Raw genomic sequence first — 16,941 nt, forward strand, 5'->3', positions numbered from 1 at the left:
TGCCCGGCTTCCTTGAAGGGTCACACCGGGGCGGGTGCAGGCTTGGCTTTGCCGAAGACGCCTTCATGGCCGGTGGCAAGTCCTGGCCAGCGCCACATCCCCTGCCCACGCGGGGCGCCTGATTCGGGGCAGGTGTCGAGGCGGCAGGCGACGAGGCGCAGCCGGCGCCGGCTCTTGGCACGCGTGCTCCCCGCCGCGGGACGGAGCAGAGGGCAGGAGCTGGGGCAACCCAGGACCTGCTGTTGCCTTTCCGACTCACCCCGTAAAATAAGGGAGAAGGTAGGGGCAGGAGGGGGGAGCCTGGGGTGCGGGGTGCTCCCGTCTCCCAGCCTCTTCTCATCCCTCTTTCTAAGAAAACCATTTTACTTTTTTATTGAGCTTATTTATGTGGCGGAGAGTGAGGCCTGGGATTAGCAAATAGCCCGTCCTGTAGCACAGGGAATACTCGACGGTGAGACATCAGCAACCAGAGAGAAATATTAGAGATAAAATTAAAACGTAATGAGATTAGGCAGCGGCTCTCTATCAGAGATCTCCTTACGCAGAGGCAATTACCTGGGCAGAGCAGAAAGTGGGTGACGAGGGGTGGTGGCCGTGGGCTGGGGCCGGCGTCGGGGGGACGGGGCCACGCCAGCCCTGCCTGGGAGCTGGGGGGCTCGGTGCCATCAACGGCAGCTTTGCGAAAGAGAAAAAAGCATCGGGGTTGGGTGTTGAGGAGCAAGAGGAGGTGCCCGCCAGCATCCGCTTCCAGGGCGAGGACTGAGATGGACCATCCTCCGCTGAGCCCTTGCAAACTCGTTGCCTCCAGCCTGGGCACCATGTCTTTGTATGTTTGCAGTTTGGGGAGTTTTTTGCTAGCTCATTAATAATATTATTATTATTATTATTATTATTATTGTTATTGTTATTGTTATTATTATTATCTGGAGCAGCACCCAGTTAGACGGACGCAAGGTGTGCACGCAAACTGGGGCGCCAGCTGGGACGGGGCATCGGGCACCGTTCGGAGAAAGCAAACCTCAGACCGGGATGCGGGGCTGGTGCTGCAGCACCTGCGGGCTTCGTGCATATGGGCTTTTTCTTTAATTTAGAGGGGAAAAAAAAGCATGTGCCTGTGTAATATAAAATTCGAGTTAGGCTCTCGGTGACTGCACGGAAAACAACAGGCTTTTTATGTTGGCTCTTGGGGTAGTAGGAGAGCAGGCTAGAATAAAGATTTACAGTGTTTGGGAGATTAAAGGCCCTTGGTACATTGTTCAAATACCACGAGATTAGTTTCCAAGGAGACGGATACCAGTTGCCATAGGCACCGGGGGGCCAGGAATTAGGATTGCGATTTTTTATCCTGATCACGCAACCAGTAGCTGAACGCTGCTAAAACTCGGGCTTTAAATAACCCCAGCGTTAGTTTACGCGCCGCCGAACCGGAGGCTGGAACTGTATCTTCCTTCCTTCCCCCCGCCCCAGCGCCCGTTTGGGTGCGCAGAGTTGGACCCGGGTCTCGATAGAGAGGTGCGAGGGGATACGGGGCTGGGGACCCAGGTCGGTGCAACCCCAAGACCTTCCCTGCAGGTCATCCTGTGGCTTCTGGGCTCGTTTCATCTCGTTTTTTCGCTCGGCAAAGGGATTGCCAACATCTTCTTGAGATAAGCGGCAGTCACCGCGCTGCAGGGGCAGGGGATGTACCGAGGGGCAGAATTAGTCACCTGCTAATTTTGGCTTCCCCTGGTCGCCCGCTTCTGGGAAGTGCAACCCGAGCCCGGGCGTGTGGGACGCCGGGTCCGTGCCCTCGCTGCCCGCCTTCCTTCTAGGAACTGCAGAGCACCGGGTTTTGGCCGGGCGGTAGAGGAAGGGGTGCCGAGCTCCTCGCCGTGGGCTGGGTCTCGGGGCTGGGCGTCCCCCCAGGGAGGGAGGCTCGATCCTGGGAGCCCTGCGAGCACCCAGGTCCCGTGGCCGGGTGCCTTTGTTCGCCCATCGGGCACCACGAGGCTCATCTCCAGCTTCACCACCCCCAGCCGCCCACCGGGGCCGCCGGGGCAGGACCCCGCTCAGCCGCGACGGCTTTCCGTGCGCAGTGCTCACGGCATCCCTGCCGCGGTGGGGACGCTCTGATTAGCGCTTATTTTTTATTTTTTTCCCTTTTTTCCTTCTTGTCTTTAATAAATGAAGAGGCAGTTGCTCGAAGCGAGAGCTTCTGCGCCTGCCTGCCGTGAGATTGCGGCGTGGAAACTTGTCTAGAGCTGAAAGCCGTGCTGCTGGAGCTCCGCGGGCAGAGCGATCCCCCCAGCAGCCGCCGTGACATGAAAGTGTTTATCCTGGGGGAGACGAGACTCAGCTTCTGAAGGGCACTTGATCCTGATCCGTCTCTCTTTGCGCTAGACAGAAGCCTACCATAATTTTACTATATTATATTTGGGCGTGCGCCTAGACCAGGCTTAAGAAAATCAAGGCGGCAGCAGAATGCAACACCCTGGCTGGGGGGGAAGCTGAATATCTGCTGCGGATACGTCCCCCCGCAGGAGCCCCCAGTTTGCTCTTTGCTTCTTTTATAAGCGGGACTAAACCGTGGCAGGCACCGGATTACCCGGGCAAGCGGAGCCGAGGCGGTGATGCCGGTGGATGTTGTCGTTGTGGTGCCGGCGTGCACGTGAGGAGCTTTGCCAGCAGGTGCCCTGGGTTTTGTTGGTAAAATAAAACAGGGGAGGAGGTGTCCGGTGGCGGGAGCCGGTTCTGCCCGGTAGCACCCAGCTGGAAGGAGGTGGGGGGAAATACAGGGCTTGGGGGAGCGGGCCGACCCAGCAAGGTAAGGGCTGCCGGCAGTGGGGATGTGGGCACAAGCGGTCGGGTACCCCGGCCCGTGCCGGAGGCTGTTTGCCCCCAGCTCTGCTGCTTTCAGACTTTTGCAAAAAAGGTATTGGCTTGAAAAGTAGCAAAAGAAGAAGAGAATTTGTGGATGCGGGGAGAGACGTGGCAGCGGTTATGGGGCAGCAGTCGGACCAGGATATGGGGCTGGGGGTGCACCAGCACCCACCTCTGGGGGATGCAGATGTGGCCTCGGCGGGTGCTTTTTCACAGCGGGTGCATCGGCAGGGGGGCACCTGGGGTACCCCAAAACCCAGAGCCCCCTGCACGCCCCAGGAGGGCTGTGCCACAGGGCACCCATACATGGGGCAGAGATGAGGAATTTGGGGGAGGGTTAGGGGAGTTTAGATATTTGAGGGTAATTCTGGGCATTTTGCAAACGCCCCGGGCCGCAGTTATCCGCTCTACCGCTGGCATCGGTGCCAACCGCGCAGCTCACCGATCGCCTGCTAACAAGGCATCATTAGTGAAGCAATAAACCGCACGGGCACGAGTTGCGTGGCTTCGCCCCGTGCCGGCTCGGGATGGAGAGGATGCGGCCGTGGGGGCCGGAGGCCGGCACTGAATAGGCGTAAGGGATTAGGGTTTAGCCGGGTGGCACGGGCGGGTTAAAGCTGTCGTGCCGCGAGCAAGTCGCCCGTGCAGAGCAGAAATCTCCACCGCTGCGGCAAAAACCCCAGGGCCGTTTATCTGGGGGGCACGGGGCCGTGCCACGGTGCTCCTGCGCCCGAGATGGCTTTGGTCGCATCCACTGGCTCCACTGATACCGGTGTTTGCTTAAGCGATTAGAAAAAAACCACAAATTGAAATTCAAGCCCAGTCCCTACCCCTGGCTTTCGCCCCGCTGTGGTTTATGTGGTTTCCAGGGCTTTTTGCTCAAGCGACTCCAGCTCGCCGGGCACCTTGCTGCTAACAGGCGCCTGCCGAAAAAGGGACCTCAAAAGTCCCTGAGGCGGAGGGGTGCAGAGAAATACTTTCCGAGTCGGTGCCCCTTGCTCATCGGTGAGATAACCCTTAGCATGGGTCCTGCCCCAAAGTGATGTCCCCGGCGGGGACACAGGGGACGGTCCCCTCGCTTGGAGGGGGTGCTGTCCCGGTGCTAGCAAAGGACATTATTTGTCCCTCTGGCTCCTATCAGGACGGCTCCTGATGGATTTGAAAGCGTGTTTAATGATAGCCAGGGCTAATTGCTTAAATGTCCTCCAGGGCCAGTGTAATTTTTAAAAATCCCCTTTAAATACGCCCTCCTGGAGTAAAAGGCAATTACAAATAAAATCACTGTCATCTCGTCGTTACGTGTGGGTCATCGTTACGTTCGCGTGCCGGGGGTGCCCTCCCACCAGCCGAGCTGCGGGTGCCGATCCTGCGCCCTTGGGCCGGGGGATGGAGGCGGCTGAACGTGGCACCCAACGTCCCGTGGCTCACTGAGCGTTTTGAGTGGCCACGAAGCCCAAATACCACCTTCAAAAGCCCCCCACCCCCAGCAGTGCCTTCCCCTGCTCTAATGTACCCCCAGGTTGTCCCTCCTCTCCCTGGCAGGGTAAACGGCCCGTAATCCATCTCAAGACCTACCTCTAATATATATATATATAAAATATATGGAATATACATATATATTCCAAATAGATTGATTTTTTTTTTTTTTTTTTTTTACTATTTTGCTGGAATTGGGGCTGGCTCACTTGGGCTTCCCGCGGTCTCACTGGCACCGCTGAAGCAACAGGCAGAATTTTCCTGGAAAAATGAATAAGCGGATAATTTGCAGCCACTCTTGTGTGGAGCTGCAGACAGGACTGGCGCGATGGTCTTTCCCTCCGCCCCCCCCCCACCCCCAGCGTGCTGAACGGTCAAAGCTTTCGTTAATTGAAATTCCTGTTTGGCTCCCTGAACTGGGAGCCAGCCCCTGCGGTTGGAGGCTTTATAAACATCCCGGCCGGGTGCGCAGGGGGATTTCCGTGGTGATGCTGCGACGTCCGCCGGGCAAGGCGGCAGCAGTAGTAGCATCTGCTTGGGGCTCTCCATGCTGCTCCCCTGCTTTTCACTTCTCCCTTGCTGCCGTCAGACCCCGGCACACTCCGTGCCAGTGGCATTTCCTTGGTGCTGCGGCTGAGCCGGCGTCCTCCAGCTCGTCGCCCTCCAGCTCGTCGCCCTTGGTGGATGCAGTCGGTGGTTTAAGGGCTGAGCTGGAAAACGTTGCGCCCACCCAGCGCTAGTGGGTTTGGGTCGGGGCACCGGCCGTCCGATGCTTTGCCCCGCATGGTTTTGAGTGGTCTTGTGTCCTCATTACGGGAGATGCTTCATGCGGTGAAAATCACCGGGGTTACATTTTTAAGATACAGTAGAGCTGCAGGAAAAAAAAAAAAATAAATCCCTCAATTCAGTTTAAAACCAGTATTGGTAGAAGGCAATATAAGTAGAAGCAGATGCGGGATGTCCTCGGTCCCTCCTGGGCATTTGGCTGTTCCCATCTCACGGCGTCTCCTGCCCTGCACTGGGTTTGGCCTTGGGTAATTCCCAAAAAAGGGGTTATTGCCTTTTTTTTCTGATGGAGTGAAGGGCATGGGGAGAGCTGGCAAGAAGTTCGGCCTAGTTTTGCGGGTCCCAGGCGAGCGCCCAGCTTCCTTTGGGAAACCGTACGTTGGGGTTTACGATACGTAATGCCTTCATACGCGGCGAGGTGAGAGTGGTGGGGAGGAAGTGGTGGCAGTGGAGATCCCCAAGCTCCGCCACGGCAGCGTGGAAACAGCAGCTCGGCTTCATAAATAAGATGCTGTTGCTTCTGGTTGTGGCACAGGACTGGAAATCGCTGTGAGGCGCTTGAAAAGATGAGGAAGAAGAAGGGGGATGAAAGCTCTCCCGTCCTTAAATCAACACGAGGAGCTTGCAGCACCCATCTTTGCCATGAACCGAGCTTCAGCCCGGCAGGCGATGCCGGTGCTGTACGGTGCGAGCTGCTGGCTCGCATAAACTCCCCTCGGTTTCTCCTAATTGAACCTGTTTATAATTTGAGGGATACAATAACACAGGTTTTTCTGCTTGGAAATTTCCTTTGGAGGGTTGTCGTTGGCTTTTTTTTTTTTTTTTTTTTTTTTTTACACTGTTTTGTTTGCTCCGAATGCTTTGGAAACGGTGACACAGCGCGCAAGGCTGGAGGATGTTTATTTTGGGGAGCGATGCTGCCCTGCGGCAGCGGTCGGGGGGATGGAGGTGGGATGCTCCTGCTGCAGGCGCAGGGTTTGGGGGGACGGCTGCCGTTTCTGCAGGGCTTCAGGAGCCTCCCCGTGCACCGGGTTTTTCCTTTGCTGGAGCCCAGGTGATTCACGAGCACAACTCCCCTGGGGCCAAATTTATAATCTTTCCCAGAATTATAAAGGGAGGCGAGGAAGGAGGTGTCGTAAGAGCCGAGCAGGCGATGGCCCGTGCCGGCTGCCTGCCCGTGTCCCGTGCTGGCTGTGGCACGGCAACCCCGGTCCTGCGCTGCTCATCCTGGCCCTGCAAGACTCATTTGGGGGGCGGAGAAGTAATTAAATAATAATAAAATTACATTTAATAGTTTTAATAATATTAAAAAAATAAAACCAATCTGCAAATGTTTGCTTTGGCCCCGTGACAGCGGCGTGACGGTCCCTGAGTCATCCTGCAACCCCGGGGACAGGACTCGGGGTGCGGAGGTGGGATGGGGCTGGGGCCGGAGCTGAGCCCCCGCTGCAGACCGGGAGGGGAAAATCAACCCTTGGTGGGTGCCCCGGGGTGGGGTTTCAGCAGGATGGGTGCGTGGTGCCCCGGGAAGGGGGGTGGGATGCTCTGCACCCATCCTACCCACCTTGCTCCCTGCCGCCGGGCCTAACTGCTGTAAGAATGGTTTACCCCAGTTTTCCTAAAGATTACTTTCCCTTTGATTAGACAAACAACTTCAAGCCGTACGTCTTAATTTGATTTGAATAAGCCTAGCGCTTGCCATGAAGTTTTTTTCCTCCCTTTTATTTCCCCCCTTGTCTAAATCCGCTGTCACTGCTCTTCGTGACCATAAATGATTAAAAGCTTTACAGGAATATTGTCCCCCCCATCCTTTAAAGTCCTGTTGTATTACTTGGGTCATATTTTTGTTAGGATTTTTTTTTTGCCTTGTTGAGTGATTCTCCGTTTTCCTTATTAAATGATCAGCCAGGTGAAAGGGATTATTTTTGTCCCCGTCTCCTGCAGAGCAGGGAGCGGGTAGGGAGAGGGGGCAGGGACCCTGCCCCACTTCCCACTGACGTTATCCCAGGGTTTCCCTTCGGTTCCCCCTCTGGGGCCAGATCCTGCTCGGCTTTCTGCAGCCCAGGGAGGAGCATCTCTTCCCTGTAAGCGCTGCTTCCCACGGGAGGCCGTGGCCGCGCAGGTTGGTGCAGCTCGAGCTCTCCGAGGGGCTGCGACCAGCCCCGCCGAGGCAGGGACCAGCTCTCCAGAATGCTGCTGGAAGGCAACGAGAACATCCATGTCGAAGCAGTCGTATTGAATAATAATTAGGGCGCTCAGAAATCCGTGTGGGCATCAAAATAAGGCTGTTTTCCAACCGAGTGCTTGGGGGGAGGTTAAGAAGGGAGCGATGCTCCCTGGACCGAGTCCTTTCCCGACAGCAGCCCCCAGGCGATGGCTGGTCCCCAGCCCGGCACTGCGGCTGCCCGGCGTCCTGCGGGCCGGGAGAGCGGCTCAGGGCCGGCATCAGCACCGCCGTTGCCTCCCTGCTCCCTGCCAGCTGCAACAGGGCACCTCGTATTAACACAGCATTGATTAAAAGCAGAAATCCTGAGTTCCCTGCACCCACAGGGCTGTGCGCAGGGAGCTGCTCGGGAGCGTGTACATGAAATGGTCCCTCATCTGTCCGTCCATCCATCCATGCAGGGCTGGAGCAAGACGGACCGCTTCCCGGCGTTGCTGCAACCCTTCGTGATGGTAAAGCTGGAGGTGCCAGGCAGAGCCCTGTCCCCAGCGTGGGGGCGTGGGGGGGCTGTGCCGGAGGGCGGTAGCGCCCAGGCTGCAGGACTGTGTGTTCGGTTTCCTGCTTTATTTTCCAAGCTGACCCCTAGTTTTGGGGTTCCCCCACCCCCCAAGATCATCCTGGGGGAGAAGAGTTGTCCGTCAGCTTCGTTAAGAAGCGTCAGCTGAGCGTAAGAGGATTTTGCTGGGCGGCTGTCAGCGTGGCACAGCAGAAGGGCTGGCACGGCTGCGGCTATGGCTCTGCAGTCCAAAAGTGCCGGTGAGGCCTCAGCACTGCTTGCCTGCGCTCACTGGCCGGCAACGCAGGGGAAGCCAGCCTGGAGGTCTCATCAACAGCAATTTCTGAAATTCAGTCGTTATTGTTTAACGGGGAGTTGTCTCCTCCCTCGTTAGCGTGTTGCGTGCCCGCATAACGGCGAGGTTTTGCAGGGCCGAGGGCACGTTCGTCAGCCCGCTGCCCCGTGCGTGCTCAGGCACCTGCAGAGATGCCGGCATGGGGGGACTTGTTATTTTGGGCCAAAATCCACCATTTCCCCGGTTGCATGGGGCAGCACGGCCCCGCTTTGCGTGCATACTCCTTCTGCTTGGACATGGGTGCAAACCGGGGCAGGAGGGTGAATTTGGGTTTTTGCTGTTGACTTTTAACCTTTGTTTTCAGCGGGGCCGAGCGGCCACGGTTATCGGCTGAGCCACAAATCGAGTTACGCGCAGGCAGCTTCATTCATATTCCCCGGCTCCTGCCCGTCTCGCCTTGTTAGAAATTCTCTGGTCTCTTTTATCCGCTTGCGGCTTCGAGCACATGATTTACGATCCGGTTCGAGTGGCTCCCAAGCGTTGCCGGCTAATTTGCCACCCTTTATTTGCAGGATTAAAGCCGGGCGGCGTGACGCTGCCCTGCGGATGGAGGGGTGATAGCTGGGAGGGACCGTGCTGGGTGCTGGGGGGGTGATGCTGTACCGGGTGTGGGTGCCCCAGCGTGGGAGCGGGGCGAGGTATGCAGGGCAAGCCCCTGCCTCAGTTTCCCCTGCAGTATGGGCATCGCCGTGGCTCGTGGTGAGACGTGTGCATTGGGGTGCAGAGACCTGGCGCGGTCGCTGCATGTGTGGCCGGCCCCGGCATTTTTCCCTGTTTTGCAGTGTGGGATGGAGTTCCTGGGGCTGAGCCCCTTCTTGGCCACAGGGTCCCAGCATGCCACCCGGTCCTGCTCCCGCCGGCACGGTCCCCCAGGAGCTGCGGGGTGGGATGACTTGATGACGGAGCCCCTCGCCTGTCTCTCTTCCTTGGGGCGAAGGCAGAGCACCCTGTGGCTTTGGCCCGTTTCAGGGACACCTTTGGGTGCTGGGCTCTCCTCTCGCCCAGGCTATAGGGAGGGAGGCATGGGGCCAGCCAGCACGGTGTCCTTGCAGGGACGCACGTGTCACCCCCTGCTCACTGCTGCCTGCAGAGCTCGGGCGTGGGAGCGCTCTGCATCCGCTTCGACGCCATATCCTCCAGCTTGGCACGGCCGCAGCCTGCTCGTCCGGGGTGTCCCAGCACACGGTCGCTCTGGCACGCCCCGCGCCGTGGTGGCATCTCCCTGGGGGTGAGTCCCAAGGGCGGAGGTGACCTGGCCACCGCTGGGACACGCAGCATCGGCCCCAGGGTTTGGTTATGGCTCGGCAGCGTTCGCAATTATCTGCCTTTAGCAGAGGAGACGTGGGGAACGTGGGGCTCAGGCTGGCCCCGGCCTCTCTCTGTGCCTCAGTTTCCCCCGCGTATCCGTGCCAGCGTTGCGCCGTAGCCCATGGCACACGCTGCAGCTGGGCTGCGCTGCGATGCTCGGCGCCGGCTCTCCGTTAGTAACAGCAATGTATATACCCTTTTTTTTTCTATTTTCAGGTGAATATGGCTCTGGCAGGGAAGCCTTTAGACGTGACTCTCAGCACCTCCAGAGCTGACCAGTGGAATATGGTTTTTCCCCAGAAAGACGAAATCATCACCAGCTTAGTGTCTGCCTTAGACTCCATGGTAAGAGGCCGGTGGCGTCCCCGTCCCTTCCGTCATTTCGCCTCCCTTTAGTGGGGCTGGCTGGAGCAGGGCTGGAGCAGGGCTGGAGCAGGAGGGCTGTCGAGCTCGTCCCGCTCCCCTGCGCTGCTGGAAAGGAGCAGGAGCTCCAGAGCTGGGAAATAAAAATCTTCTCCTGCCCTGACAGCCGTAAGGATCATAAAGTCAGCCCAAGTTAATCTCAGATGTGTATTGTTTTCCCATTAATATTTATGTTGGTATCAACTGAATGTAGGGTGGTTGGGGTGGGTGTTTTTTTCTTGATGTTTTACCAATGTTACCGTGAGCTTTTACACAACAGGAGAACAATGGCTTTTATCTCCGAGAACAAAGAAAATAACTTTCATATCTTTTGACGTAGAATTCCCAGTGGAAACCTTGCCTAAGTCAGCCGTGCTTACATAAACAAGATAACTGTCTGGATTAAGTCTTGTGGACCAGAGCTAATCTTATTTTTAACTGTGAATGTGATCAAGAAGGGAAAGCGGGTGTGTAGTAACAAACGTCTAATGCAGTACGACATGCTAAATAGCCCTCCCTTTTTAAAGCCAAGTCGTATTTAATGTATTTGTCTTGGATGCGTCTTCTTCTCTATGCAGGTAGGGTTTGGGGTTTTTTTCACTAATTCTGATTTCCTTCTTTTTGACCACCGCCACCCCACTAAGGAGCAGGTTCTCCGGAGCTGACGCACGCCAAGCAGCTTTGATGATTTATATACGTGCCATCCCGTACAGCAAATCGTGTTATCATAGTTTGGCTTCTTAATGAATATACATTATTCCGCAGTCCTCGTTAAGTGCTGACAGCAGGGCCAGGAGGCCAGGCTGCTCCTGAAATTCAGCCTTTATCCCAGCGCTTCCCCATGGCCGGGCTCCGCACCCACCGAAGCCTGGCTGCCTGCGCGCGTGAAAAACAAACCACGGGGCCACGCGCACATCGCCGAGCGGGCTTAGGGTTGGATTTGGTCTGCCTGCAAATCTCACATCCCCTAGATTTTATATTTATTTTTTGAGTGTTGGGCTTTTTGAGCAAAATGCTTTCATTTGCTACTGGGTTCTTGAAAAGAAGGTTTCTTAAAAATGTCTATTTTTGGGAATGTGATTCAATACTCTCTTCTTGAAGAAGACGAGCAGGAGGTAAAATGACCCAATATAGAGACTGGTTTAAGCCCACGCACATCAAACTGGCTGTAAATGCATGCGGGGCGCTGAGGGTGGCTCCGGGGGGTTTGGTCCATGGGCAGCTGCTTCCCTGCTCCCTCCCCGCTGCCAGCATCCTCCGGCCCCTCCGCGGCGCCGGGGGCGGGCGACGTGTCTAACCGGGGCTGACGATCGGAAAATCTCCTGTTTTACCCATTTAAATCGTGACCTGGGGATAGCGTCTTCATAGCATCGGTGCTGTAGCTATGGGAATATGACTCAGGCTGCCGGCACTGCGTAACTATTATAATACAAAAAATAATAATAAAAACGCATATACATGTGTATTATGTAGAGCAGGAAGCGCACATTACATAAAATGGCTTAATGGAGGAAGTCTTTTCCATCTCTTTAATGTTTTGCATAACTGTACAAGAAGAATCGTTCGACTAATCCAGACTTTGACCATATTAGTGTTCTGCAGCTGAAATAAGATTCCCGTGCTCCTTATTTCATTAGAGCTGGTGGAAAAATACAAATTGTTGTTGGTTTTGGTTTTGTTTTTTTTTTTTTTTTAACAGGAATGTTTTCTTTTAAAGAAATATATAAAATGTTTATTTTTAGGATAGGAAAAAGTGAAGTGAAATGATGGGTAAATAGTTCTTGTTTTCCAGCAAAGCATAGCGCAGCCAGATACCTTTCTGGAGCTGTAAAGTTGCTGAAATGTTTAGGGGATGTCATAAAACCCATGAAATTCTGACCCAAACCAGAACATTGCTTTTGCCGGGGGGGATCTTTTGAGGGGAAGAAAAGCCATCCCACTGGGAAATGGCAGGGCTGCCAAGCGGGGATGCTCCCGCGGCCGCCCTGACCCGCCGTCTCCCCGCAGTGCTCGGCGCTCTCCAAACTGAACGCGGAGGTGGCCTGCATCGCCGTCCACGAGGAGAGCGCCTTCGTGGTGGGCACCGAGAAGGGACGGGTCTTTCTCAGCGCCCGCAAGGAGCTGCAAGCCGACTTCCAGAAGTTTTGCAGTGAGTATCCCCGCCGGCGCGGTCTTCTCCCGTGCTGAGGTTGGTGCTGAGTTGCGCCAGCCGGGACCCCCGCTGCGCACGGAGGGGTTGCGGTTCGGGGGGCACTGCGGTGCTGTCTGTCCGTGGGGCTGAGCGGTGCTTAAAGTGGTGGAGAAAGCGGGCGGGAACCGTGGCTGGAGGCTCTCCGCTCCCAGGGAGGGCACTGCGCGCCTGGGCTCTCCTCTCCGAAAGCATCCCTGGGGTGGCGGGGGCTGGACGGCTGCGCTGCTCACCCGGCGCTGTCGGCCTGCGGCAGCGCTGCCGGTGTGCTGGAGTGGCTCTCGAGGACTTAGCAGAAATAGTTTGTCCTAGTGATCCCCCAGGAGCAAAGAGGCTTTCTTGGGCCAAGGCTTTTTTCCTGGTTTTGGAAAGACAGGGATGGATTTGGGAGCTGGGACTCTTGGTGGTGGAGCTGCTTATTTTTTTGAGGGGCTAACAGTGGTGAAAGGATGACTTGAGCAAGAGCCGTGGTTCCCCCGGTCTCAGATTGGGATCACCAGGTGTCGCAGGGACGTGCGTGACTGGCGGCAGCCCTACGCGTGGTGAGGCCGGCACCCCGCCCCCTGCGCCGGCTCCGTGCCTCTGCCAGCTCTCCAAAACCAGCCTGGGAGCTGAGAGGAAAGTGGGAGCCGTGCTGCGCCCAGGGATCTGCATTTCTTGGCTGGCATCATCCCCGGCACGCCAACCGCTGCTTTCCCCGGTCCGTGCAGGAACCAGGACAGGATCTGGCTTTGGGGGACCCCAGACCCGGATCCGCTCGCACACGCTGCCCATGGCGGGGGATGTCAGTGGAGAGAAATGACCTGGCTGTGTGTGCACACACGTGGTGTTGACGGAAACCATATTGGTGCTTAATCCGTTGGAGAGGTTGCTCAGGAAGGGTTCGCTCTGGTGAAAACATGAGCGCTGTAAAGCTGCCAGGGTCGCTGTCTGCTCGGGTTATTTGCCGCGCGTGTGCGGGGTGAGCCGGCACGGCTTTGCAGGACCGGCTCCTTGCCGAGGCTCCGCTCTGCCCCTCCGTCCTGCCCGCCGCGGGCAGCTGCCTGCCGCCTCCGCCACGCGCACCCAGGAGAGCCGCTCTTAATTGTCCTCCGCTTTGGCGTGTTGTGTTCTGCAGGTCGGGAGGCTCTGCCTCCCCTTCCCACCACCCACCAGAGGCAGGGAGGTACCCGAGCGGTGAACGGCAGTGGGGTGGCCAACGGGAGGGAGCTCCATCTTGCATACTAAATGCCAACCGTGTCTCCCTAGGGCTCACAATATTTGATGACCTTCTGCAAATCTCACTTTTAGAAATACCTATACATATATCCTGGCTGGTGACCTACCACTGTGCTGGGGCAAGGCACCCGGCATGAGATCCCCATTCCCCCCTCCTTTGGTTTCATTTACACCTTTGTCAAAATGAAATGGTCACGTCTGGTTGAGAGCACAAAATCTTGACGATGGGGTTCGGGTGAAGCGGCTGATGCTGGAGACAGGGTGAAACGTGATAACTCTGTCTTGAATTATAAATGGCCCAGGCTCAACTCCGATCCATAAAGCTCTTACAACTGGCACGCAGTGGAAAGCATCCCTGGAAGCGCCTCTGATTTATGGTCTAGCTGCCCCCTTAGAAAGGATCTGAAATAATCTAAAGCAGACATCGCTGGGAGATGTAAGAAGCCTCTTATCTCTCTGGGTGCGCAGACCTCGCTTGAACGCGCTCCTTTATCTGAACCTCTGGCTCAGCCTTTCCTGGCGCACGGGGGAACTTGACAGTGATCAGGATTAATGTCAACGGAGGAGAGTTTGCGCCCAGCCGGGAGGGAGGGTCAGTCGTAGGACCCTCCTACGTAGGTGTGGGTGAGGATGCATTTCACCATCTTGGTAAAACACCCCAAAAAAGTTTTCCAGGGCCCGTTTCCCCGTGCCGTGGGAGGGATGCGGAGCTTGCCGGGGGTTGCGCGGTGTTGGGTGGCTGTCCCCTTTCCTGTGGCTGGTTGGGCGGGTGCCTCGGGTGGCTCTCGCCCCCATCCCAGTGATGTCCCGGCCACGGGCTGTTTCCACGGGAGGGATCCACGAGCTCCTCCTTGAGCACCCAGTTCGCATCCAGGGCCGATTGCCAGCAGGAGCCTGTCGAGGATGATGAAGGAATTAGTCCTTCGCCACCGAAAATCCCTTGCGAATAGCTTTGGATAGAACAGCAATAATGCACTTGTAGTGTTTAATTTTCTGTGCGTTTAGAGATGCAAGGAAGTCGTTGCCGAAGATATGCTTTATTTGAGGTTTAATGGGGGAAATTAGCAGGAAATAGCTGGTATTACTGAGCTACGTGACACTGAAGGGTAAAAAAGCCTCCGAGAAAGGCGGATTTTCTTTTCCTGAGAGATTGAAGGCTAAGCAGATTGAAACCAGAGAAAAGAAATGCGCTGCCCAATTAATCACAACAGTTTCAGTGCAGCAGAGTGGGTAAAGCCAGGGAAGGGGGGGGCACGCACAGGGTGTCCGACCCCGCTCCCGGCAGCACTGCTGGCACCGCTGCCCGTGCCGGCACCTTCCCCCTGCGTGGCGGGGGCTGCCGGGGGCCATGGCCCCATCCGAGCCGGGGGGCTGGGGTGGGTGGGAGACCCGGGGCACCCACCTGCCTGGCCAGAGGACTTTGCTGACGCCGTGGGGGCAGCGAGGGGCCCGGCGCCCGTGGGACCCCCGTCTTGCGTGTGGTTTGGCGGGCAGGGATGCATTCAGTCCTGGCTGAAGTTGGCGTAACCCGGCCAGTGGGTTCGATCGCTTCACAGCCACTCAAAAGCGCACGTGGCATCGCCCGTGAACCCTCTTCTCACCACAGCATCCTCCGTTTTCTCCTTTCCCCCCCACAGGAGTCCAGCAGAGGAAGGAGCAGGACGCGGAGGTGCAGAAGAAGGCAAAGGAGTGTGGGCGAAGCGTGCTCAGGGTCTCCCCGGACCAGGGATCAGACGTGTACCTCCTCAGGAAGATGGTAGAGGAAGTGTTTGATGTGCTTTATAGTAAGAACCTTCACGCTTCCATTTGGGGATTTGGATTGCCCCCAGGGCTCGCTGAGCTGCCTGGCGCTGCCGCTGGGTGCGGCTTTCGGCCCCAGCCCGGCTCCCCGGTGAGGGAGCAGGCGCCTGGCAGGGCAGCGTGGCGGGACGTGCTCCTGCCTAGGGTTAGCGTTGCGTTGAGATGGGATCTGGCCACTGCTCCTTCACTTTCCAGTGCCCCAAACTGGGAAAAAAAAATCCCCGTGCTGGGGGGAGCATCCCCTGTTCCCCCGGCCAGGGGAAGCCTCTGCCATGCCCTGAGTGTGATTTTCAAGCGCACCTTTATCCCTGACGCCGCGTCTACAGCACCTCTTTCACAAGCGCTGTGTCGGGGCTCTGCAGAGACTCTCTCACTACTTTCCCTGGCAAGTCTATTTAAAAGGAAAAAAGATGATTTTTCTAGCAGGCGGCCCCACAGCCCCGGCTCCGAGAGACGAGCTGGTGCCGTTCCAGCACATGCATCATCCCCGGCAATAAAGCTTCTGCAATTAAAATCTAGATGACCATATGGCTGTTGATATGTAACCCAGTGGGTTGCAGAGCTCCCCCCGGGCCCAATCTGCGGAGGCTCAAGCGGCGGCAGCGCCTGCTTCTTGCTTGGGAGGTCCCCACTGGAGCCCCACGGAGCGGCTGGAGGTGGTGGCCGTGCTCCCGGCTCGGCCCCCAGCAGCGCCTACGGAGCTGTGCTGGCCCGGGTAGGAAAAGCAAGATTGGGTTGGGAAAACGGGGTGGTGAGCCCCCGTAATTCCCCGTGCTGCTCAGCGGGTTGCATTAGCCCAGCGTGACGCTTTGGGGGAGTTCGGGCCGTGTGGCCGGACCAGCTGCAGAACCGGGTGTTTCACTTTCCTGGGTGCAGCTCCCCATCACCATTTGGGATTTGGGGTGAGCTACCGAGCCCTGCCGGGGCCGTGCGGGTCTCCCTGAGCCCCGAGCGCAGGCGTTGTCCCTGTTTGTGTGCTGGGTTTGGGAATGGGCACTGCCACACGATGGGAGGGGGATAACGGGTGCTCCCACCAACCGCCCTGGGCTTCTGTGCGGAATTTGCTGCTGCTGGCTGTTGTTCGGCGCTCGCCTTGCCAGCGCCTGCCGTGGGCTTCACAGACAGAAAGGGGAGCTGGCATCCCTTCCCCCGGGGACGGACAGTCGCTGAGGTTTTCTGAAACCACTTAAAGGACTTGGAGGCAATATTCCCGTTAATGGGGGTAATCAAATCCTCTTGCTACCTCCAAAAGGCTGGGCCCAAGCGGGAAGGAAGGGGCAATGCAGAAGAGCCGGGGGAACGGGGTGGGGAGGGCGTTTTGGCGCTGGTTGGATCCCCACTCGGAGCTGCAGGTCTCGTTGTCCTGCTGCCGGCAGAGCGCCAGGCTTTATGAATACAGGAATTATTCATATATGACATACCATAAACATGTAATTGCATAAAACCGCTTGACCAGGGTGCATATGCATGGGGGCGTACAGACCACACGGCCCGTCCGTTGGGATGAGTTTGGTGACGCTCTTTACCTTGTGTGCGTGGACAAGTGGCCAGGTCCCCAGGCCAGGGTGGCCGGCATCGCCATGGCCAGTGGTAGTGGCAGGAGGAGGTTGGGCATCCCTGGGTCGGTGGTTTTGCCTGGTGTTGGGTGTAGTTGTGGCATTGGGCGTAATTCTGGCATTGGGTGCAATTCTGCCGTTGCTGCTGATTCAGCAGGATGAGCTGCTTCCATCCCTGAGCCGCTGGATGGGGAAACCCAGCGGGCAGATGCTCCCCTCCCAGCGAGCCCATCGGGAAGAGCCTCTCCCGGCTGGGTGGGGAGAAAAACCGCA

General features: G+C 57.0%; 1 protein-coding gene across 5 annotated transcripts in view; it reads left to right on the forward strand.

Moving 5' to 3' along the window:
• The window catches only part of GTF2IRD1 (GTF2I repeat domain containing 1), a 68,371-nt gene that overhangs the window by 12,859 nt on the left and 38,571 nt on the right, over positions 1–16,941 (forward strand). For all 5 annotated transcript variants that reach the window (XM_075518299.1, XM_075518303.1, XM_075518298.1 and 2 more), the window contains 3 exons: positions 9,721–9,849; positions 11,914–12,055; positions 14,950–15,096. In XM_075518299.1, the coding sequence (XP_075374414.1) occupies positions 9,727–9,849; positions 11,914–12,055; positions 14,950–15,096 (412 nt within the window). In that variant the 5' untranslated portion in view covers positions 9,721–9,726. The remainder of the gene's footprint in view (positions 1–9,720; positions 9,850–11,913; positions 12,056–14,949; positions 15,097–16,941) is intronic.

The sequence above is a fragment of the Mycteria americana genome, chromosome 15 (assembly GCF_035582795.1).
Source record: "Mycteria americana isolate JAX WOST 10 ecotype Jacksonville Zoo and Gardens chromosome 15, USCA_MyAme_1.0, whole genome shotgun sequence".
In the NCBI taxonomy this organism is placed as follows: Eukaryota; Metazoa; Chordata; class Aves; order Ciconiiformes; family Ciconiidae; genus Mycteria; species Mycteria americana.